The 24345-nt window shown below is 43.4% G+C and overlaps 1 protein-coding gene across 1 annotated transcript in view; it reads left to right on the plus strand.

Annotated features, from left to right (window-relative positions):
* Positions 1–11156: 11156 nt before the first annotated feature.
* Snd1 (staphylococcal nuclease and tudor domain containing 1) overlaps positions 11157–24345 on the plus strand; it is a 400943-nt gene continuing 387754 nt past the window's right edge. The window contains exon 1 of the mRNA XM_028762568.1: positions 11157–11458. Coding sequence (XP_028618401.1) covers positions 11384–11458 — 75 coding nt within the window. The 5' untranslated portion in view covers positions 11157–11383. The remainder of the gene's footprint in view (positions 11459–24345) is intronic.

A 24345-nucleotide genomic window follows, 5' to 3' on the forward strand; every position in this document is an offset into this window, starting at 1 on the left:
CCACATTGGCATCATTTCTACAGTGATTAAGAGCTAGATCTTAGGTATCCTAAAACATTCATTAACTCATTCCAGTCCACAGCTGCCCATTTTATAGATGTGCAAACTGAGACTTAAAGATGTTAAATAATTTGCAAGTTTCACAAGGAGTAAGTTTCACAACAATCCTGACAGCTACACTCTAGTACTCTCAATTCTTAGGCCACATTTGTTTTGAACTCTTTCCATTCTGCCCATTAAGTGGTAGGCCAGACTCATGCCAAGTCTGAGGAATCCAATTTCAGGGCTTCTCTGTATAACTTTATTCATAAAGATGGTATTGATGAATGCCTACACATTATCATTTTTTTCTTGGTCCACTTGCATGATTTTTGAAAGCTGCGTTTTCCTTTTTTGATGTGTTTTGGATGTTGGTGTTTGTAAAGTAAGAATTAAGTATTTTGGTATTGTTTATTTGTGTGTGCATGGTGAGTATGCCCGTGTGTGTGTGTGTGTGTGTGTATGTATGTGGTGTGTGTGTGTATGTATGTGGTGTGTGTATGTATGTATGTGGTGTGTGTGTGTGTATGTATGTATGTATGTGGTGTGTGTGTATGTATGTATGTGGTGTGTGTGTGTGTATGTATGTATGTGGTGTGTGTATGTATGTATATGGTGTGTGTGTGTATGTATGTATGTGGTGTGTATGTGTATCTGTGTGTGTGTGTTGTACATGGGTATGCAGGCCGTCCAGAAGCCAGAGGAAGATGTCTGTAGTTTTCCTTTCATTGCTCCCAGGCTAATTCTTTAAAGACACGGTTTCTTATCAAACCAGAAATGCATCCACTGATTTTTGGCTATCCTGGCTAGTCAGAAAGGATCTGGCTATCTCTACCCACTAATCACATGCACAGCTGGGCCTGGCTTTTTACACGGGTTCTTGGGGATTCCAGCTCGGGTCTTCTTGCTTGAATAGTGAGCACTGCTTTTGAAAGCAAAGGTTTTTGTTGCTGTTTACATATATAAATATATATATAATATTGTTTACATACATGTATACATATACGTTATGATTATTCTTTCTACTGTGCAATTTTACTAATGTACAATCAAAAAGTTTTTTTTTTTTTTAGGTTTTTGTGTGGACTTTTTACAAGAACAGTAATATTTCCCCATCCCTTTAAAAAACTTTAAAATACTGACTGTAGTATTAGGGTTTTTTATACAATTATATACAATAAATGCCTTTAAAATTCAGTATCAAGGAAAATGTCTGGCTCTTCCCATCAAGTAAAATGTTTCCTCTGATCAATGAAAATTTTATAACCTTAGATTGTCATTTTTATTCTTGTTTTGGCTGCCAGTACTTCTTGCAGACTTCAAATTTAAAGTTTATCTAGCATAGTGGTTCTTAACCTCCCTGATGCTGTACCCCTTTAATACAGTTCCTCATGTTGTGGTGACCCCAATCATAAAATTGTTTTGTTGGTACTTCATAACTGTAAGTTTGCTACTGTTGAATCATAATGTAAATATCTGGTACCCAGGATACCTGATATGTGCTCCTGTGGGGTTAGGGTTACGCTACCTGGGTCTCAGACAGTATAGATTTTTGTCTATCTCTGTTTTCTGGGTCAGGGGCAAAGCTCCAGGAAAAGAAACAGCTCAAGGTCCTATGGTGGGAGTCTCATTTTTCAAATGTATAAGTATTATATAATTCTGGTTGTTTAGTAGCTTGTTTCAATTTCGGTATGAAGCAACATTCAGTGTGCCCTCTGAAGCACTCTTAAGAAAGCAACTCTTCTAACCACTCCTTGCTGAACAAAGGGGTGTTATATATTTGGAATTGTCTTGCTGTTTCACAGAACCATTTCTTATTGGAATTTGTTACAAAGAACAGTCTTAGGGATAGTTTTCTGGGTTCTGTCTCTTTAGTATTATGATGGAACGTGGCTCAAAGATTTACCTTCTGGAAGGATTAACCTGGAAAAGATCCAGCAAGGGTCACCTGAAATCCACTGTGAGTGGACCATGCATGTCTCAAGCTGCCCTCTGAACCCTGGCTGTGTCTCAGCTCCGCCCTCGCCCTTTGCCTGGAGCTGCGACATGTCTTCCTGGACTCCGGTCTTTGACTAGGGGCTGCCTCACTCTAACCTTCTATCTGCTTTCCTCTTCAAAGCAGGTGGCTCATTTTGCAGCTGCTTCTCCTTGTGCTTCTGACCTCTTCTGTTGGTTAGTTTCCCATTCTGGTCCCTTAGTTAAGACAGTTGACATTGCTTTCCTTGTGGGGATCATGCCAACACAGACGTTCAGCCTTTGTTCATTTCAGGTCACTGCCTTGCCTGGAAAGGGCCCCACAGCCACTCTTCCATAGAGACTTGTGCCATCTTCTGGTTCTATGTTCTATTTTATCTAGAAGATTGAGTACAATGTGACCACATCAATGTCTTTCTTCTCAAAGCATGTGTTTCATATGATCTCTTTCCTTTGCTTGTTGTGTAAGCAATAAAGTAACAAGGTTAAACTACATGAAAATTTCAATAATCAGGCTGGGGGTGTAACTGAATTATAGAGCGTTTTTCTAGTGTGCATACCACACTGGGTTCCAGGCACAGCAGTGTCTTCTTTGGCTCGCCCTCTCCAGACTGCTTTGTGGCTTTTGGGTTAGCTAACCCTTTAATTATACGAGTTATTCTTGGGGCTGGAGAGATGACTCAGTGGTTAACAGTACTTCCTGCTCTTCTTTAAGACTTGATTTTGGTTCCTGTCACATTGGGCTGCTCATCACACAATGTAGCTTCAGCTCCAGAGGTCTGACACCCTCTTCTGGCCTTTGCAGGCACTCACATACATGATAACACAACACACACACACACACACACACACAATCCTTTTTTAAAAAGTTAGTTCTTAAGTCAACAGAGACAGATTTAGAAGCAAACCCTTTCAGCTTGTTTCTCTGAATAAGTATGAATAGAGTATGTATGGTACAAGACAGGTTCTAGAGGAACAAAGCATCTATTTATTTACTTTTGTATAGTGTATATGTGCATGTGTGCATTCATATGTACATGTGGATATGTGTGTGCATGTGTGCATATAGGTGTGGGGGTCAGAGAATAATCTGCAGTGTTGTTCCTCAGGTGCCTACTATCTTTCGTTTGAGACAGGCCTGGAAACTTTGCCAAGTGGGCTAGGTGAGTCAGCCACCAAGCTCCAGGGATCTGGAGCTTCACCTCCCATCTCACCAAGCTGGGATTACAAGTGTGTGCCACCATGCCTGGCTTTTTAAGTGGGCTCTGGGGATCTGAACAGCTTGAGAGGTAAGTGGTTGACCAACTGAATCATTCTCCAGGTCCAGGAAGAACAAATCATAAGAATAGTTTGGAGTGGGGAGTAGAGACAGGGTTTCTCTGTGTAGCCCTGGCTATCCTGGAACTCACTCTGTAGACCAGGCTGGCCTGGGGATTAAAGGTGTGTGCTACCACCACCCAGTAAGAACATTTTTTTAAAAATTAGTTCTATGGTTTCTAAAATTAGATCTCTAATCCTATTAACTATAAACCTACTAGCAACAATGTCCATGAGAGACAATTACATGGATAGTCTATGTTATGATATGACCACACAGATAAGCACAGTGTCAGCACTGGGTAGTCCAGATATTCCTGAAGAGTCCTAGCTCTACATGAACATGTATATACATGGATAACACCAAACATACTTGTCCCAGCAAAAAGCATGACATAGATGAATGCTCAGAATTTTATGAAGTAGGAAAAGAGAATGTTGAGAATTGGGATTCAAACTCCTAAATCTAGTGCTATATATGTGTCCTGAAAGTGACTAGTTTTGCATGGAGTCTAGAACAAGATAAGGCTATCATTAGCATGTCAATAAGCCCTGTAACTGAGCCTTAATATGGACGAAATGCTTATTCTTGAGCCACCAGATGATCATTCGTCCTGAGCAGCCCATCATGTCCTGAAAACTATCTGACCAACCAGACAATAAAGGTAGTATCTATCGTGGCATTATTTTATTGAATAGAAGTACACAAACACACAAACTCACATATATGGTTGTCATAATAGGCCTTGAAGGCACACTTAATTTGTGTGAAAGGGTTCCAATGTTCCAAGTCCCCTCACTTACTGTATTGCCTTCTCTTTCCTAGCTGCACCTATGAGTGAAAGAGGAAGAGAGGCCTGGCTCATCAGTGGCTGCAATTGCCCCTTCTCTGGGAATTCCTATAGGACAATGACAAATATAAATCTATCCATTCAGTTTTCAGAGCTTGGGTCAGTGTACCTAATCGATTATTTTGTATGGTAGGAGAAATAGCCAGATATTTAACTATTTACCAATTTATGAGTTGTGACCAATATTCTGAAGCCCAAAGATTAGAATGGAAATGGCTAGATTCTTCAGGGTAGAATATATGCTCTGAATCACCGTTCCATACTGGATGCTGTTTCTTCTATGGTTGGGATAAAGAAGTCTGAAAATGTCTTCTTAAACCTGGCTGTGTGTGAAATCTTCACCAAGATAACTTTGTAAGTTCACTGCCATGGACTTTTTCCAATGTGATCCTATATTAAGATGAACTTGAGTAACTCTCCAGAATATGCTCAGAACAGATTTTCTGATAGGATGTCTACAAATAGGTGGGAGATTGGATAATATGGAAAGCCATAGACATGGTCTATTATATAAGAAATAACTAGATATATATAATAAGACATTATATAAGAAATAATTAGATATATATAATAATACTAGTTCAGAGGTTTAGTCCACTATTGTCATTGTGGGAAACATGGCGCCATGCACACAGACATGGTGTTGGAGAAGGAGCGGAGAGTTTTCCACATCTTGATCTGCGGGCAGCAGAAGTAGGCCTAGATTGAGCATCTGAGACCTCAAAGCCTGCCCCCATAGTGACACACTCCAACAAGGCCACTCCCTATGGGCCAAACATTCAAACATGAGTCTAAGGAGGCCATACCTATGCAAACCACCACAGTCATTACTATAGTGACCTGTATCGGTTCTTTTGTTTTAACAGCTAGTCAGTCCTTTGTGAAACGAAGACAGTTTCATGAGTTCAGGAAGAAATGGAGACACAGACTACTGTAAGCAGGAGATAAGTAAAATCCATGTGTCAATGAATTATTCCAAGTCAAAATTTATTCAATGAAGAGTTGGAGAGGTGGCTTGTTGGTTAAGATATTTGCTGCTCTTGTAGAGAACCGGGGTTCAGTTCCCAGTACCCACATGGCAGCTTATAAGCATCCAGTTCCAAAGGACACAACATCCTCTTCGGGCTTCTGTAGGCACTAGGCACACATGTGGCATACCTACATAAATGCAGACAGAACACTCATACACTCAGAACATAAATAAATCACACACTGTTCGATGGTAACAGTCCTCACTGTAATCTCAGCTTCTACGGTAATATCTATCCCTAACACTGATGGAAGGGAGAAGAGAAATAAGACTATCCCCACCTCCTGTGCAGATACGAACCAACAGAAAACTTACTTCTCAATGCAGCTCAGACAGGCTGGCTCCAAACTCAGTATCCTTGAAGTCAACATTGACACTCAATATCCTGCCTCTACCTCCTGAGTGCTAGGACTACAGATGTGTGTGACCACATCCAATTTTATGCAGTGCCAGGGATCAGACTTAGGGCTCTGTGCTCCTTGAGTAGGCTCTGAACCAACTGAGCTATATTCCCAGACTCTGTTTTGGTTGTTTTCTTTAGAAAAGGTCTCTATTGCCTACACTAGTCTGGAACTCACTATGTAGCTCAGGCTGTCCTCAAATTCACAGTAACCCTCTTTTCCACTTAGGCTAACCTTCACTAAGTGTTGAGACTACAGGAATGAGTCACCATACCTTGTTCTGGAATGCTTTCTTTATAAGACAGCAATGCTAGGCAAACAGGGGATATAATGTTACTGACTCAGAGCAGCTTATTATAATAAAATTTATAGGCTCAACCACTACACAAATGAGTACAGTACAGGAAGGATATGGAACACATATTCTTCAAAGGGGCTGGGGATACAGAAGAGGGAGAATTCACTTCTGGTTGGAGGAAAGCTGTATCTGAACTGACCGATAGGTAATTCCAAGTGGAAGGAATTGAGTGAACAAACACACTGGGGTAGAAAGCTGAGTGTGTTTCAGTGAGTTATTTAGTGTAGCTAGAACTGCAGGAGCCACAGTGAGCAACCCAAGGCAATGGATCCCTGCTCTGTATCTTCCTTGAAGGCCGTTGAGGGAGTCTGCCTTAGAAATGAGTCTTGGTCCAGAGACAGAAGGTTAGAACACCAGTTTACTGCTTTCAGCTTCTGGAGAGCATGGGACAGGATTCTAACTTGAAGAATGTATGAGTTAGGGAATAAGCCAGAGTTCTAAGAAGGCAGAATAGAACAAGAAGTCCAGTGTTGATGCCACTTTCGTACCCATTCTTGATCTCTTCTCTGTTGCCAATTAAAATGGCATCTTTGTTGCTTCTGCAGTGAGGCGAGGCTTTGCAAAAGGTACTTCCAAGAAAACAAATGCTTTCCTGTTTTTTTGTTGTTTTTTTTTTTTGTTAAAGGCATTTTGTTAAAGCTATTTTTGGAACTGATCTTTCCTTCATCTTGACTCCTCTTTTTCTTCTAGTGCTTGGAGCTGAAGCATCTAGTCTACAACTTAAAAGGCAAGCCAAGAGAACTGCGCATGTTTTACTGACAAGACTGAGCCTCTAAACAGGTATTTCTAACTCCTTGATCTGTGAGAGAAAAGGTATGCTTATCTTGAAGTTAATACAGCTTGCTATTCTTTGGTGAAACCTTTGTAACTGGGTGCTAATCATTGACTTCAGGCTCTAGGAATAGATAGATATGTTCGGGTTCTATCCTTGCTTGACCATCTTTTGTTAGAGACCCAGAACAATATGCTTCTACTGTTGTCTGGAGATTCCTTTATGCTTTGGTCTTTAGAAATTTTTATGGCATGCAGTCCACAGTGATAAAACTCAACAGTGCTCAAAAGCCAATAGCTAAAGCAGGAGTAAAACAGTATACAATTGTATAAGGAACTGGCAAGCTAAAGGGATTGAATGCCATTCAGGAGAATGAAATGAAAATTGACTTTGCCACTAGCAGTACAACTAGGTTCAAGGTTGACCAATTACAAGTTTTGTAACCATTAGCCAAATCATATATATGATATATGAAGTTTGCACTATAAGGTTCACAAAGTATTTATACCTCAAAGTTTAGGACAAATTGTCTTCTTTCTTTGTTTGGAATTTTGAGGCAGGATCTTGCTACGTAACCCTGGCTAACCTTGCACTTGCCATTTGGCCCAAGCTGGCCTTGAACATGTATAATCCTCCTCTTTCTGTCTCCCAAGTGCTGGGGTTTATAGGCGTGTGTTCCTATACTCTTTTCTCCTCTTTCCTCTTTCTCTTCTTAAAAAAAAAAATCAACTTTTATCAAAATCAAAATTCTCCCTTAGTTTCCTTGAGACAAGATCTCACGCTGTACCTGAGACTGACTGGAAACTCACTATGAAACCCAGGCTGGCTTCTCATGCTGTCCTCTTGCTGCAGCCTCTTCAAGGCAGAGACTAGAGAGGTAAGAGCCATCGCACCTAGTTTTTTCTTTTTTTCTTTCTTTAAAACAGGCTTTGAGCTCCAACTCTAATGCTACAAAGTAAAATTTTAGGCTGACATGTATATGTATGAAACACCACACACCACACACACACACACACACTCACTGAGAATTCAAGGACTCTGGAGGCTAAGGCAGGAAAGTTGAGAGTTTAAGTTATCTTGGGATACTTGAAGAGACTTTATCTCACAAATCAATTTAAGGGGGGGGGAGGATGATTTATGTCATTATGCACTTTATCAAGTTTGGGGTTCACAGGCATATACAAACACTTTAAAAACTTACATAAGAGATTCTGGTAGCAGTACGGCAGTGTTGGCCCTGGTTGAGGGGGTGAGGGTGAGCCAGCCTTAAGGACTAGAGGAAGAGCTGGTCCTGCCACTTGTTTGCTGTGAGGTGGCATGGATGTGGAGGTGATGCTCCTGTACCCCTTTGCTCCCTAACTCTTGGGAGAGTTGGCCCTGGGGTCATAAGAGCAGGTGAATTGGTCCTGCCCCTTGCCCGCTGTAGCACTCTTGCATCTTGTCTGGCCAACACAGTGGAGTTGGCCCTGATGACAGAAGGGTGAGCCAGCCCTGAGGGTGTGAGAGCAGAACTGGTCCAACCCTTCACAGGATACAGCATTTGGGAGAGTAGGCCCAGAGCCTTGGCTGAGCAGTACAGTGGAGCTGGAAGCGTGTGTGCTGGTGAGCAGGCCCTGAGGGCAGGACAGCAGAAGAGCTGAGCCTTCCTCCTGCTGATGGTGGCATTAAGTGGCCTAGCTAGAGCAGTGCTAGAGAGCTTGGCCTGGTGGCTCAGATAAGGGAAAGCTGGTAGGTTGACCTGCTTTGCTACAATCCAGGCCCACATCCAGGGCTCTGACATGGCCCACCCCAAAATCTGTATCATCTGCAAAGGGTTAGGACTCATCTCACTGAAAGCTGCAGGATCTCCATAATACAGGGCAACAACAGGATAACTGGGAGGAGTCCCCAGGAGGATCCAACATTGATGGTGTCACAGAAGCCTCAGATCTTGAACCAGGCCAATGTCTACCGTAATGAACACCTGCAAGTGAAGATGCGTGGACAGAGGGATAGACTGTGGGACACACTGTTCTCTCAGCTCTATACTACAGCTTCCATGAGGAGATGGTTTCTCTACTTTGTTGTTTGTGTGTGTTTTTAATTTGGGGGGGTGGTAGTTGCAAAGGGTAGATATGAAGGGGACAGGGAAGTGAACAGGCCTGGGGTGCATGATATGAAACTCACAAAGAATTAATATAAAAGTTAAAAAAAAAAGAAGAAAAAAGATTCTGATAATAGACAGCAAGATTAAAATTTAATCACCTAGTTTGATAGTGATACAATAGTTATCCACCATGTGTGTTAAATTAGTTAAGCCTAAATAATGTTAAAAATTCACTTCCTCAGTTGCACGTGCAATACTGCAAGTTCTCATTAGCTATAGCTGGCTGGTGTGTCTCATGCTGGATACGTGAAGAGAACATTTCATTACTGCAGTAAGTTCTAGACAATACTGATCTAGACTTTTCCCTGTAAGTCAATATACACTAAAACCTCAGAAGAGGAGCACAAGTAGCTGAAACGTAGCTTAGGGCCAGGTATGCGTTGCTAAGGAGCTGAATTCTGTCCTGAAATTGAGGGATTGGCATGACCGGAAAGTGCATTATGGCGAGAACAGTGGGGTAATGGTATGGAGGACTGAAGTGGAAGTGGGGCTGAAGAACGGAGACAGAAGGCTCACACACACAGCAGCATCCCCCCCGATTTTTCACTACGATTTTTTAAATAAAATTATATTTTTATGTATATGCTGTGTATATCTGTGTGTGTATGTGTCACATGTCACAGTTTGCATGAGGGGTCAGAGGACAGCTTGCAGGAGTTAGTTTTCTCATTCCACCATGTGGGTCCCAGGGACAGAACTCTCAGGTCATTGGTCTTGCATGCAAGCAACTTTACCTGTTGGACCGTTTTGCGATTCCTATTCACTTAAAAATAAATAAGACAAAACCCAAAGCTTTAATGCCCTCCTTTGAAGAAACAGATTGTATGAACTTTGTAGGCTTGTCCTAAGGACTAAATTATATTCTGCAGGGAAAAAGTATTTATCAGGCATTGTATTCTGTGCATGTTCAGGCTCCATATAATTTGGTTGTTAGGACTGACTAGTAGGATCAATGGTTGTGTAGAAATAGAAAATTAGTACAAGGCAAAAGAGAACTAACTGGCTGAGTAGGGACAGAAAATGAGATGTTAGGAATTATAATTTCAACTGTTTCAAATATCCTGGGAGAGTGGCTAAATTGTTGCAAAGGTCAAATTCACTAAAGACAAGGTACTGGAGCTTAGATTATCAGGGTAGTAGGCAAACCCTCTATCTATCTATCTATCTATCTATCTATCTATCTACTTACCTAACTACCTATCTATCCAGTCGAATGTATCCATAAAGACCTCCTTTCTTTTTTGAATAGGGTGAATTCACGGTACGGACTTGACTTTGGAGATATAGGAAGATGTTGACCTCAAAACTTGACCCTGATTTGAGATACGGGTGACTACTCAAACTTCTTAAAACAAGCAATAGTGGAAGTAGTGTCTTTAGTGTAGGGCCAGGTTTCATTATTAAATAACACAAAAACCTGTGCTCTAAAATGGGGCACTCCAAGAACACAGATTCTACCTAAACATCCACTTGAATATGGCTTTCTTGTCCCACCTCAAGCTGAGGTTAGGAGTGAGGTAAGAGGTTGTCTCCCGTCCAGCCCTGGATGGCATATCCCAAGGCTTTTCCTAACCTCAGTTGGCGCACGAGGGAAGAAGCCGAAAAACAAGGCTATTCTCAGTGAGCAGGACGAGTCATCCTCTAAGAGATGCTCATTACTTTCATCAACAAACATTAGTGGAACTCACACGCACTAGACCCCAGGGATATTCCAGACCGCAGGGAGATTCGCGGCCACATTCCGGTCAAGAGTAACATCAGCAGGTTGCCCAATGGCTGCGACTTTCAAAAGTTTCTTCTGTTTTGCTGAGGTGAGACGTCAGAACTCCGAGAGCAGTGAGATTCCTTCAGGACAGCCACCATAGTTCCAGGACCCATGCCCTTGTTGTCCAGTTCCGGTGTACAGCTCCGGAACCTCCGGGTACACGTGGGCGCTTTGCCGCTTGAGGGGCGGGGCAGGGGCGGAACCAGGCTGGAGGGCGAGGTCCGCCCCGCCTTCGGGGCTCCCATGGCTCCCCGCGCCCCAAGGCCAGATGCTGACGTGTCCTTTCCTTCCCACTACACCTCCCGACACCACCGTCTCAGACTTCCCCGGAAGTCCCGCCTCAAAATTTTCCCGTCACCGCAAATCAGCTCTTTCAGCGCTTCCTGGAGCTCCGCACCCGTTTTGGGACTAAGGGGCGGAGCTTCATAAACAGAGTGCCTATTGGCTTGAGTTCCAGCGGGTTCTGGACGCTAATTGGCCAGAGGGAGGTGGCGCTCTGGCACGCTTGCGCGGCGAGTAGAACGTGTGGCGGCTGCGGAGATTGCGTCTCCTCTTTTGCTCCCAGTCCCGGTGCTGTTCTAGTGTGCGCCTGGCGCTTTTATCCAGCCCACCGACGGTAGCCTGTCGCTCGCCTGCTCATTGTCGCTGCAACCTCTCACCAGCGCCGACACCCACCTTGACACTTGCAGTCCGGCCAGCCGCCACACTCTCTGCCTTTCCAGCTCCACACATGGCCTCCGCGCAGAGCAGCGGCTCCTCCGGGGGACCCGCGGTCCCCACCGTGCAGCGGGGCATCGTCAAGATGGTGAGAGCGGGGCCCTGGACCCAGACCCCTCTGCTGCCTTGGAGCAGGAGTCAGGCATTGACTTCTTTCCCTCCCGTCAGCCTGCATGGTCTCAGTTCGCTTTTCCTCTGCCCCTTCCTCACTCTCCACCTACTCTCCGAATCTTCGCCAGGCAGAACCCGAACGAACTTCCCTTGACTTTTGCCTCCCGGGCAACCTGTCCATGATTCGGTCACTGATTTTCGTGGTCGCGGCTTTCGGAGCCCCTGGTTGTTAACCAGAAGCAGGTCTATTACCGATTCATTAACGGAGATAGTTCACGGATAGTTTCTCCCATCCCCCTCTTTCTGCCCATTTTGACATATGCCGATCAGTTCGCAGTTTTTCTAGATGCTGACATCTTTTCCTGGAACCCCAGGAGTGCTTGGCTGTCACGAAGCTTCTCTCTTTCCACTGACTCTTAGTTACTTACTGAAAGTTTTCTCAACTCTTTCCTCTCTTTTATCTCTGTGTCTAGTTCCTAGGCCTGGAAGCTCCTGATTTTTGTGTATTTTTAACTTAAAAATTTAGCCTGGCAGGTATCTTATACTAAGTAGCACTTCCTCACTTCCTAAGGACAAGGAGCCTGTTTTAAAGAGGGTAAGTAACTTGCCTTAAGGGCACATGGCGGTTTGGATTGGAGCCAATAGCAGGAGCCCAGGTGTTCCCTGTGTAGGCCTCTTACTAGAGAGCCTGCTCACTTACCTTTACTTTCTTCATTCTGAATTTTGGATCCGACCACCCCCACTTCCACGTTAACTTTGTAGCATAAATCTGTTCTGTTTCTTACATTGTCTCTCCTTTTTATCCTCCCACACCTTGAGATCTTAACATTTCTTGTTAACAGATTTTTCTGATTGAGATGGCTGTGATCTTTTTTTAGATTGCTTTTCATGTTGTAACTCCGAGTTTTTTCTCCAGAGTGGAAGATAGTTTTCCCCAAAGAGCCAGTTTTAAAAACATTTTTGTTTTTGCTCTCCCGTTGTTGCCTTTCACAGGATGACTGTGCTGTGCAGGGGGGACCAGGGAGATGGCTCAGTGGATAAAAGTACCTGCTGTTCAGTCATGAGGACTTGTTTTCAAATCTTCAGTACCCACGTTAAAGCTGGACATGGCTGTCCCATTGCCTGTAACCTCTGTGTTGCATGTGGCATAGACTGGTGGACCCTGGGTTTTCCCTGCTTGGCCAGGCTAGCTAAAATATCAAGCTTGAGGTGCATTGAGGAAAACCTTTTCTCAAGTGGGTGGAGAGCACTAGAGGAAGGCACGATGTTCCCCTGTGCTCCAGTGTCTTTGGCCCTCTGCTATGGTGCTCAGGCACTTTTCCCTAACATGCACCCACACATGTACATACACATGTACACTTTTGAATATGAATATTCAGCAGCTTGCGTGTGAGAGTCTTGGGATGTTCAGTGTTGCCTTTTTGCCTTTCTATTTATATCTAGACAGTCAGAATTCACTAGAGTAGGGCATTTCCAAGGCCTATGTTTTCTCTCTGAAATTTTGACCCTTGAAAGGATTTTCCTGAACGGCTTCTTCTTTCATTACCCTTTTCATTGGCACTGGTCTTCTCTTCATTATAGGAACAGAGTATCACTTAGCTGTCTGGTGTGGTGTTCGTGGCCTGCAGTAGATTTTTTTTTTTTTTTAACTTTTCTTGCTAGGGCTTGACTTTTTCTTAAAGGCCTCCCTTTTGTAGGAAGGAAGTTGTAGGAAGCCTCCAGGGTATCTGGGTTCTCTGAGGTGGCTTCCTTTTCACCAGTGACATGCCCTGTGGATACTGTGTCATCAACAGTCACCGTCACATCTTCAGCTGGGTTCCCGCTCCATATTATCCACTCATATCATCTAGAAAGCAGATGTCTAAGCTGAGGTTCTGATAGGCTAACTTACCCAGACAGGTACCTTTCTATTAGTAAGAAGAGGTAGAGCTGAAACTTGAACCCAGGGCTGCCTGGCACCACACACGCCAGTGTAAACCATGCTGTGAGGCCTCTGACTGCAGGACTTCGGGGGTATTTCTTTCTGCCATAAAGGGTGGGGCCAGTGATGCATGACCACAAATTACAAATGCAGCTGACTGTAATTGAGTTGAGAAAAGATTAGATGCTGTTCCATGACTTGTTGGTTGCTGCTGTCGTGGTTGTGTGACTTCATTTGGTGCTTATAGTTGCTGTGTGCATAGGGGTGTTTTGTATGGTCTTGAAGAGTCAGTGATTTGAGCAGACTGTACCAGACATGGACTGCCACATGACCTGACCACATCGCAGGGGCTGGATGAGTGAGTTCCTAGGAGCAGATTTGTGCCTGGCTTAGGAGCCTTGTCTGGAATGAAGACTCGACCAATGGCAAATAGCTCCCTGAAGCTCTTCCACTAAGCAAAGTTGTATTTTCCTGGAGAGTAATCATTTCTAGTGGTACTAGGAACTGCTTTGTGAGAAGTTTGCACAGGAGGATGGAGCTCTTTTGCAGGAAAGAGTGCAAGAAGCAGGTTGATGAGTTAGAAAATAGAGGTGCTGCTTTCTTTTGCCATTTGGAAGGATGCAGAAATGGGAACCCCGAATAAGCAAAGGCATGATTTTGAGTGGGAGCATTCATCTTCCTGTGGACTGGGCTAAGCTAAGGGTCAGAAATGGGTGAAGGTGGAGGCTTGCAGTGAGAAGGAATAGTTCTCCCCCTCTGACTCTTCCCCCCTCCCTCTCTCTGGTTTTGTGGGGCTATAGAGAGTCTGTTTTTTCTGGTGTTTGAGAACTAAGTTTAAAAGACTCTTTTAAACTAGCATTTAAAAAAAAATGACCAATATGCCAGTGGCTGTGTGCGCTGTCTGGATTGAGGGTACAGTGTATTCTGGAGTATCCTTAAGGAGGAAGTGGGCAGTAAGTTGACACAAGCATTTTGGAGTAGTCTTGTTACGAAAAAAACAAAACAAAACAAAAAAAAAACCAACCCAAAAAAACAAACCTCAGGTTTGAGGGAAATATGAACACATATTTCTGTGTTTGGAGTTGGGGTAAGATTAGCAGAGACGCAGGTGGGTAAAATACAGCTTGGGTAACTGAATGTCTCTGTCAAATCAGATCTTATTCTTGAAACCCCTGACGCTCTCAACTCTGGATTTCTTTGACTGCTTCACTGGACTTTTCCTTTAGCTGTGACAGAATGTTGTCTACTGTCTACATAAGTGACATTCTATCACCCACCCCGTTTGGTGGCTGCCTAGAAAAGGCTATTTTCTCTGGCTTTACTGATCAAGTTTCCTTTATGTATTGGGGCCAGCACCTTCTATGGCTTTCCATTTTTCTATGTAATTTGGTATTTTTGGGTATCTCCTGAGGCAGGTTCACATGACAGCTTGGCTTTCACAACTGTAGATGAGGCGTGTTCTTCAGCCTTCTGTGCCTGTTGCCAGCAGACGTGGACTCGGTTTACCTTATTGTGCTTTTGGTGTGGAAGGTCTAAAGGTTGAATTGTCCCACACTTACTCCCTTATATGGGGAAATGACCCTTTGTCAATCTTCATGGTTTTATACATCAACTCTGTTTCTCAGTGTTGACTAAGAAAAGGGACACTTAAAAGGTAAAGTGAGTGACCATAGATTTCTATATCCATAGGATTCATGCTGCCAATTTGGTGTAAAGGGTAAAGTTCCTCCCATGTAGTTTTGTGGAAATTTCTTTGAAATGTAGCCTGTAGGAGATTCTTTCTGTAATTCAGTTTATTATACTTAGGCATATTTTAGACCTCTGAGCTAAGAGGATGTTTCTTTTGAGATTTGAGTTGGAGACAGAGTAGTTTATGTTGTTGACTTGCTTGTTTTTTTCCTCTTCTTCTTTTTTTGTTTTTGTTTTTTTTTTCGAGACAGGGTTTGTCTGTGTAGCACTGGCTGTCCTGGAACTCACTCTGTAGACCAGGCTGGCCTCGAACTCAGAAATCCACCTGCCTCTGCTTCCCAAGTGCTGGGATTAAAGGCGTGTGCCACAACTCCCCAGCTTTTTCTTCTTTTTTTTTCTTGTGTGGCCCAGGCTGTCTTCAAACTCCTGTCACCTCAGACTACCAATCCTCCTGCCTCTACCTCCCTAGTGCCTGTGCTACACAGCCAGCTTTTGACTTTCTTCTTTCTGTATTTGCTTATTTTATGTAGGGACAAACAAAATGTGCCTAAGCTATTTAAATACCCTTGTTTACCATTTAAAAGTATAAGGTAACTGTAGAACAATTTCTTACAGGGGCCATGGGCACTGAAGTAGACTAAGATAAAGACTTCCCTGGAGAGAAGTTATGCATGGTAGCTCTCAATCATGATCAGTAAAGGAACACAAAGTTATGCTTGTGTCTTGAACACTTTCTGAAGTCCTTGAGTGAAAATGAAGCATCTGTCTGGTTCCAGTTATGCTTACAGTAGTGCTGCCATGTAACTAGATACATAGAATAAGAAATAATCATATTTCCTTTTTTTTTTTTTTGAGACAGATCTCATTGTGAAGCACTGTGGTGACCAAGCTGGCCTCAAACTTGTGGCAGTCCTTCTGCCTTTAACCTCCTGAGAGCTGGGAATGTGGGCTGTGTGCCCCTGTGCTAGGCTTTGTGATATTTCTTTTTCTGTTGAACTACAATTAATTGCACATCTGCTGTTCATCAAGCTCTGTCTGGTCATTGGGTTCCTATCCTGTGGCTCAAGGAGAAGTCAGTAAAGAAGGGAATAAGTAAGCATGGTAAGAGAGGAGAGTGAATTCACATAGTGGACCAGAACATGGTGGTTGGGAGCAAGAGAGGATTGATTCCTTTAAATAGTGTGTTTAGGAAAGAATTCTTTCGGTTGGCGTTTGCACTGAGATGTGGACATCAAAGAGCCAACCAGAGGGAAGCGTTTCCAGGAGAGGAAATGACAAGTGCAGAGCCCGTGGGGTTTCCATTGATCATTGTTCTCCAGTGTTTTTATAGTAGTTCTTTAGTGTCTTTAAGCTCAGTATCCACACAGATGGTGTGGATTTACCAGGAGTTGCTGTGTAACGTGTGTATAGGATGATAAAAGGAACAGGCAGTAGGGGTAGTCATTGCTCTGGTATGCTGGTGAGATCAATAACTTGACAGGCTACTGAATAAATAGATGGCTGGGGAAAAATATCTCTGTCTTAGTTATGTGTTTGTTTCTTTCAGGACCAAGAGTCATGCTTTTCTGACGTCTTATGAGTTGGTCCTATATTTCCAAGTCTTCTGTGGTGGGTACGTGGATGGAAATAAAAGCCAACGCAGACTCAATTAAGAGTTAAACGGTGTCTATAACTGTATTCAGTGTATGTATTCTAAGCAGGTTCAGCAAGAGTTTAGTAGTGTCTGTCACTGCTCTTTTGTTATCATTGGTTTTTCACAATGTTGAATGCTGCTATGGGTTGCTTTCACTCTTTAACCTACTAAGCTTTAGCTATTAGTGTCCATGAAGAGCCCAGTAGCATGCCTGAGCTCAAACTAACGGTGTGGGCTGGATGGTGGTGGTGGTGTGGGATGGGGGGGGGAGGGGAGCTGGCTGGAGCACAGCTGGGCTCATTAGGCTGGCTGGGCTTTGGAGGCCAGTGGCCAGTGCTTATGATAACTGGACAAATGACTCAGTGAAGTTGATATACTACCTTCCGTGAAGTGTGATACGTGGGGAATGAGGCTCTTTTAGTTTCCACTTGAACATTCAAAAGAGAAAATTGTCTTCATTTTTAAAAATTACACAGGAGAAGGTTCTGTATTCTGGTGTACACTCACTTCATAGCGGCTAGCAGGCTAGCTAACAAGGTGATTTTTTTTTTCTTGGAAACAAGTCATGTGGCATGACCTAAGTAGACCTCAAACTGTGACTCTTCTTCCTCAGCCTGCTGAGTGCTGGAATCGCAGGCCTGGACCCTGTGGGCTGCAGTGTCTTACTCAGGCCTTACTGAGTGGATGAGGCTTTTCAGTATTGCCGGAGATGGGTACATACCCACTTTCTGTTGCTACTTCCTCTCTTGGGAGATTGACATATGCTTTTTGTTTTTACAGCAGTAACTGATGCTGAGTCACAGTCTGTGAGCGTTGGATGCAGATGGAGAGTTGTGGGATCTCACTTACTTTACGTGAGCCTTAATATGATAAGTTAATGTTGTGTTTTTCTCACTTAGCTTTAATGATTCAAAAATGAACAGTAGCTTCAGTTGGCTTTTATGTTTTCAATTAGGAAGTTAGGCAACTTGTAGGAAACTTACTGAAAGTTTTGGTTTCATTTTCAGGTGCCATTTAAAAATGTGTGTGTGAGGGGATGGGAGAGGGCGGAGAGCTCATTGGCCTGGGAGCCAGGAGACCAAAGCTTTGACCTGCCAGCACTGGTTTTGGTTTTTCTCCTGAATGATGTTTTGGGTAAGACTGTGGACTCAACTTACCTCTAGAGTGACTCATTGTTTTACACATCTTCTAGTCCTGTAAAGCTGTGCTTATACCAGAAGTGTTCTATTTTCTTTAGGCACACTGAAACAAAAGCTGAGAAATAGAATACCTTATGGCAGGCTTGACTCTGAATTGGTGTTTATCCCACAAGAAGCATGCTTTCTGTTTTCTGCTTTTTCTATAACAACAACAGCAACAACAACCAACTTTTTTTGGAGGTGGATTAGTTGAAATACAGTCTTTTACTCTGAAAGATTAAAGACTGTGAATTAGGCTAGACTGTATGATTAGAAGGCAGTGTGACTAGAGATTGGGTGGAGGGAGGGGCTGGCTTCTCAGTAGTCAGGATCAACAGGTGTGAATGGTTGCTTCTGAGTGGGCTATATCCATTCAGTCTCCCACATGATTCTGAATGGCTTCCGGTTTTCCTGGAGTCAGACGACCTTGAGTTGGGCCGGTAAGGGGAAGTGGGAGCTTGAGCAGGTACTCATGAGAGGAGTCTGCTTTTGTCTAGTTCTTAACTGAGGGACTCTGAGTGCTGCTGCTCTGCCTGGAGGTCAGCTCTTACTATTCTAGACATTTTCCACTTTCATTTTATGTATAGGAATTACCTTTATCTGTTTTTTCTTATCCTTGGGATTGATCCTGAGTCACGTTTGGTGGCTGGGAATGCCTACCTTGAGGTACATTTCCAAGCCGCCATCTGACTGTTCTTGGTACTTCCTGCCATGGTTTCCTCTCAGCTTGCTTGTGTGTTCTTAGCGTGTTTGTTTATTTACTTATTCTCACCATGTTGTCCAGTCTGTCCAGTCCTAATCTCTTAGATTATGGGTAGGTACCACCTTGCTGGATTTCAGTTTTTGTTTTTAAAGAGAAAAACTTTCTTAAATCCTCTCAAGAGTGGATCTCAAGCTAGAGAAAGGATCTCCTGGTTTTCTAACCAGGTCATTGTGTGGAGACCACCTGGCAGAGCCACTGAATTAATATCTGGGAGAGAGAGGCCCAGGAATCTGCTTAGAAAAGCCAGCCGTTCCTGTGTGATTCTGAGAGGTTGAGTTTGGGATAGGGCTGGGACTGGCACTGATTTGCTTAACTTCTGAGCTGTTTCATGTAGAGGAAGCTGTAGGATACAGAGTAGATAAAGCACACTTGTGGTGTTGAGTATGCCAGGGTTTTATGAGAGGAGATAGGGAATTCTCTTGGCATTCGTTTTGATGGGTCCCAGGACACTGCATTGGTTTTAATCAATTCAGTATTGGGCTCTCATCAGGGTCCATTCACAGTGACTGTCAGATCAGATTCCTGGGTCACCACTGACAGCTAAGAAGTTGTTTTATATGCCTGATTTAGGCCATATGCTCCTTTTAACACTCATCTGCCACTTTTCCTTGTATTTGCATAGATTCCTGAGATCTTCCTATCACTTGGCACTGGTACCCTGGCACATTATTGCTACAGAATTCTCTAGTGTCATTTACGCATGTGATAACTTTGAGTTCCTCACTTTCTGTTCTTGGAACCTGGAAGTCCCCTCTCCTTTTTTTCCCCTTCTTTCTGTTTTTCCTCCCCAGCTCCCTTTCAGAGGGTATCTTTTATCCCAGGCTGTACTGAGGATAACCTTTAACTTTGGGTCTTGCTGCCTCTAACCACTCCTGGTTTATGTAGTGCTGGGGATCAAAACCCTGGGGTCATGCATGCTGGGCAAGCCATAGTCCCAGCTCTCTTGTTTGTTTGCTTGTTTGTTTCTTTTTGTTTGTTTGTTTGTTTGTTTGAGACAACGGTTTTCTGTATAGTCCCTGGCTGTTCAGGAACTTGCTCTGTAGACCAGACTAACCCTGAACTCAACATCTGCCCCTGCTTTAATGCTGGACTCAAAAGGTGTGGCCATCATACCTACCTTTATTCTTGAGAGATCCTCTCTTTGTCTCAACTCTAGAGTGCAGGGCTAACGCTTGGGATTTAGTAACTACTGTGTCAGTTGCTTGGTGGTCTTGGATGTTTTAATGTTTCAGTACCTATAGATCAAGTGGACCTTTTAGAGTTTTGCTGCTACCCACTTTATCTATAGAGAGTTTTGTGACAAGGAAAAGTTATGACTTCCTAACTTACAGTGACTGGCAGAGAGATCACATCTATCTTGTTCTTATTGATAGGCACACAGTTCGTCTGCTTTTTCCTTTTCTTGGCTAAGAAGGTGGAAGTATGCGATTATTGTGGCGTAAGACATAACTGTCTATATTTCTCAACATGCTCCTCCTAGATGGCTCAGCAGGTATCAGCTCTTGTTGCCATGCTTGATGACATAAGTTCGAGCCCTAGTTCTATATGGTGACAGAAAGAACTGACTTGTGCAAGTTGTTCTATGACTACTACACTTTCACCTTAGTATGTGTGTGTGTGGGCACACACACACACACACACACCAGCACACAGAATATGAGAGAAAACATTTGCTATTTTCTGAGTCTTTCTGAGTCTGTCTTGTTTTGCTTAACATAATAATTTCTAGTTCCATCCACTTTCCTCCAGATGTCATGATTTGATTTTACTTTTTTATGGCTGAATTAAATTCCACTGTGTATATAGTCCACATTTTTCTTAGCCATTCATCTGTGGATATATAGGTAAACTAGTTCCATTTCTTAGAATAGTGCAGCAATAAACGAGAACGTGCAAATGTTTGTGTGGTGTGTTGACTTAGAGTTGTTTGGGCATGTAATCAAGAGTGGTATATTTGGGTCATGTGGTGCTTTGAAGTACCTGTATATTGATTTCCAAGATGGCTCCACAAGTGTCCCACCAGGTGTGGATAAGGGTCTTCTCCCCATATCCTGTCTGCCATTTTTTTCTCTAGTTTTCTTTTTGAAAAAGATTTATTTTCTCTTTATTTATGTGACATATGTGTGTCTGTGCATGTGTGTGCTGGGGCCCTGGAGGTCAGAAGAGGGTGTCAGATACCCTTCGAGCTGGAGTCACAGGCTCTCTGCTGTGGAGGCTGGAGCTAAACATCTTTGCAGGAATAAGCAAACACTCTTAACTACTGAGCCTTCTCTCCAGAATCCCTTACCTGCTTTTGATACAGGGTCTCATGTAACCCAGGCTGGTCTTGAACTAGCTATGCAGCTGAGTCTCATGCTGGGTTTTGTTGCCAACTTCAAGGGAAGAGAAATCATCAGAGATCTATTCTGTGCACATCAGAATGGTATGTACCTGGCTTTAGAACTACTTAAAGACACCGTAGTTTCCATCTCAGTCTACCTGAGATTGCCAGGCTTCTTTGTCTTGTCATGATTATTAGTAATGGCCCGTTGGCCTGAGCTGAGTGATGAGAGGGAATGACAGCAACAGTCAGCACAGGGAGATCGAGTGCAGGGGAGTGAATGGTGGTGTAGCTCCCAGAGAGCAGCATGAACAAGGGAGGTGGGCTCCGAGTCACCTGGGATGACTTGCTAGGAGGTGTGAGTCTGGCCAAGTCTTTGCTTGAGAGATTTTGCTACTTGCCTCATGCAGTTACTGCTGGCTGACAAGAAGTGAGTTGGTTTGCAGTGGAAAGAGGAACTTGTGAATTTAAATGTCCGTGGTTTTCTTAGAAGTAAAAATGGGTTGGGAAAAGTCACATCTTAGTTTTGGTTGGTTTTAAAATGTCTTTCCAGGGAAGAAGGTATAAGGGACAGATGTGTTGACAGAGGTAAAGGACGAAAGATAAAGGGCAGGTGAGGTGGTGAAGCACAGTGGGAGGAAGCACTCAGAGGAGAGCAGTCTGGACTCAGACAAGGCTGAGGCATTATCGAAAGACTAAGGGTGGCTGGAAGGTTGCTCTTAGAAAAAGGAAAGAGAAAGAGGCTTCCAAGCTTTTGCTTCCAGTCCTTGAAATACACTCGCGTGATGTCAGCCATCAGCCAAGGGTTCAACCTCATGAATTCTGTCCCAGGAGGTTCATTGTCTTACAGCCTTAATACCAGGAACATTTTTATCTGGGCAGCCACCCAAGGCATAATCATTGTGCCAAGTAAAATTTATCTATTTACCCATTAGGGGATTGTCGTAGCCTTTAATGAGAAAAACACTGTATGCTATTCCTCTATGTATATTGCGGGGTAGAGACCAGAACCTGGATCCTGAGGTCCCACTGGGATCTGTTATTCTGTATGCAGTAATTACTTGCATTATTACTCTTGGCAGGTGAGGCCTTTTACAGCCCAGAGGCCAGGAGGCTGCTTCTATTACTTAAAAGCTAAGTTACCTTGTTAAACTCCTCTCTGGTGAGAGCTTTAGAATCCCTCTAGACCTCCCATGGGCTCTCTTTAGGTTCCAGGCTCAGCACAGGACACAGGTTAAGGCTGCCCTGCCTTTGTATTAATAGTCATAGGCATTTTAGCTCTGAGGCGTGGAATAAAAAATTTAATTGAATTCTTAGGATTTCCTTTAAAAAGTTGAGTAGCAGCATGTCTGTGGGAGAAGCCAGAACAGTGTTAAATGGCAAAGGATTTATGCTTTTATTCCTTTTCTGACACTCAGCCTTGGACTTAAGAAGAATCCTGGGATGACATGCTAGTTCATCAATAAAAGACTGGCAGGTCTATGGAAGGTTTGTGATTTATACTTTATTTTGAGATCTAAGGTTGACAATCAGCATTTCAAATAGGGAATGTTTTCAAAGAACCTCAAGACTAAGCTTTTGTAGATAACATACAAGTTGATGTATTTCTTCCTTTATTGTATTATGAACCCTGTACAGAAAGCAAAAGTAAGCATTTGGTGTTCTTGAGATGATTTATTGAATAACGTGCTCAATAATCTAATGTCCTTTAGTGCATACAACTTTACAGAAACAAACAAGAACAGTAAATTCATGGACCTTGTTTTCTCTGTCATGTTCCAGTGTCTCCGGTCTGTTCATTTGGCTGTATGTGGTCCACGGGTCCTCTACCCCCATTCAGTCACTCTGATGGTTGGCTGTTCTGTGCAGTACATTTTGCTCAGGGACAGGATGAGGGAAGTGCTGTGACTGAGAAAGTAAGAGATGCCTGACATGGCGAATAACACAGTAGCTTTCCCCTCTCCTGCCCTGGATGGGGAATTGCTACTGCACTTGCATTTGGATGTGGCCCCTGGAATTGTGGGGAGGAGGGTGAGTTAAAGAACGTGGGTTGGACATAGAGGCTCAGTTAGCTGAGGAGTCCTGGAATGGCATTCCAGATTTTTCTACCTTTCCTCAGTACCATTGATTTGCCCTGAAGTCAAAGTTTCTTTTCTCAACAGGAGTACTTTTTTTGCCACTCTGCAAATATGACCATAATCTTTGGAGAACTGCTTTCTGTACTTGTGGTGATAGTACATAATTTCATGAGAAATAAATCTTCAACTTTTGCCATATATATGTGCCAGCAAGGAGTTAGTTCTGAAACACCTTGGACATTCATTCAAAATATATGTGAGCAAAACTGTGATCCATTATTAAGATGCAAGTATAAGTGGAGCTTGTTCACTCTAGAAAGTATTCTGGAAAGGGAAAAAGGCCCCAAATACCTTTCCCTTTTTCTCTTCTTAGACTTAACACAGAACCAACCTTCTTGTGACAGATGTGTGGGTTATGTCCCACATAGCAAGTTTTTTTTTTTTCCCCACAGAAAACACCAAGTGGATATCTTACTCCTTTCTGACATGTTTACCTGGAGATAGCTCACAATCGTCAGATCTCACAATGCTCATTTTCACAAGAGAATCCTTGGGTACCAATCCCAAGTTCTAGGTTGTAGCCTATACTCCCAACCAACTACAAACTAGTGTTCTCTTCCCTGACAGTAATTTGCTCAGACATGTCATAGAACCTATAGAATATTTACCGGTTTGTTAGGGATGCTACTCCAGTGGACACACCCAGTGAGGAGATAGATATGACGGTGTAAGCAGGTGGGGTGCATGGAGCTGCTGTGCTCTCGGGACATGCCACACTCAGAACCTCTTTGTTCAGCAACCTGGAAGCTCATCAGACCTTATTCAAGAATTTTTAGAGCACATGGGTCTGGTAGCACAAGCTTGTAAGTCTAAGCTGCTAAGGGGGCTGAATTTGGAGGATTACTTAAAGCCCAGGAGTTCGAGCATAAACTTGGGATGCATAGCAAAACCTTGTTTCAAATTTTGTCCCTAGTGTATAGAGTGTGTGTGTGCGTGCTGCAGTGGGTGTCTCCCTAGTATATAGAGTGTGTGTGTGCGTGCTGCAGTGGGTGTCTCCCTAGTATATAGAGTGTGTGTGTCTGTGCTGTAGTGGGTGTCTCCCTAGTATATAGAGTGTGTGTGTGCGTGCTGCAGTGGGTGTCTCCCTAGTATATAGAGTGTGTGTGTGCGTGCTTCAGTGGGTGTCTCCCTAGTATATAGAGTGTGTGTGTGCGTGCTGCAGTGGGTGTCTCCCTAGTATATAGAGTGTGTGTGTCTGTGCTTTAGTGGGTGTCTCCCTAGT

Source organism: Grammomys surdaster, unplaced genomic scaffold, assembly GCF_004785775.1.
Source record: "Grammomys surdaster isolate TR1022 unplaced genomic scaffold, NIH_TR_1.0 134, whole genome shotgun sequence".
Lineage (NCBI taxonomy): Eukaryota > Metazoa > Chordata > Mammalia > Rodentia > Muridae > Grammomys > Grammomys surdaster.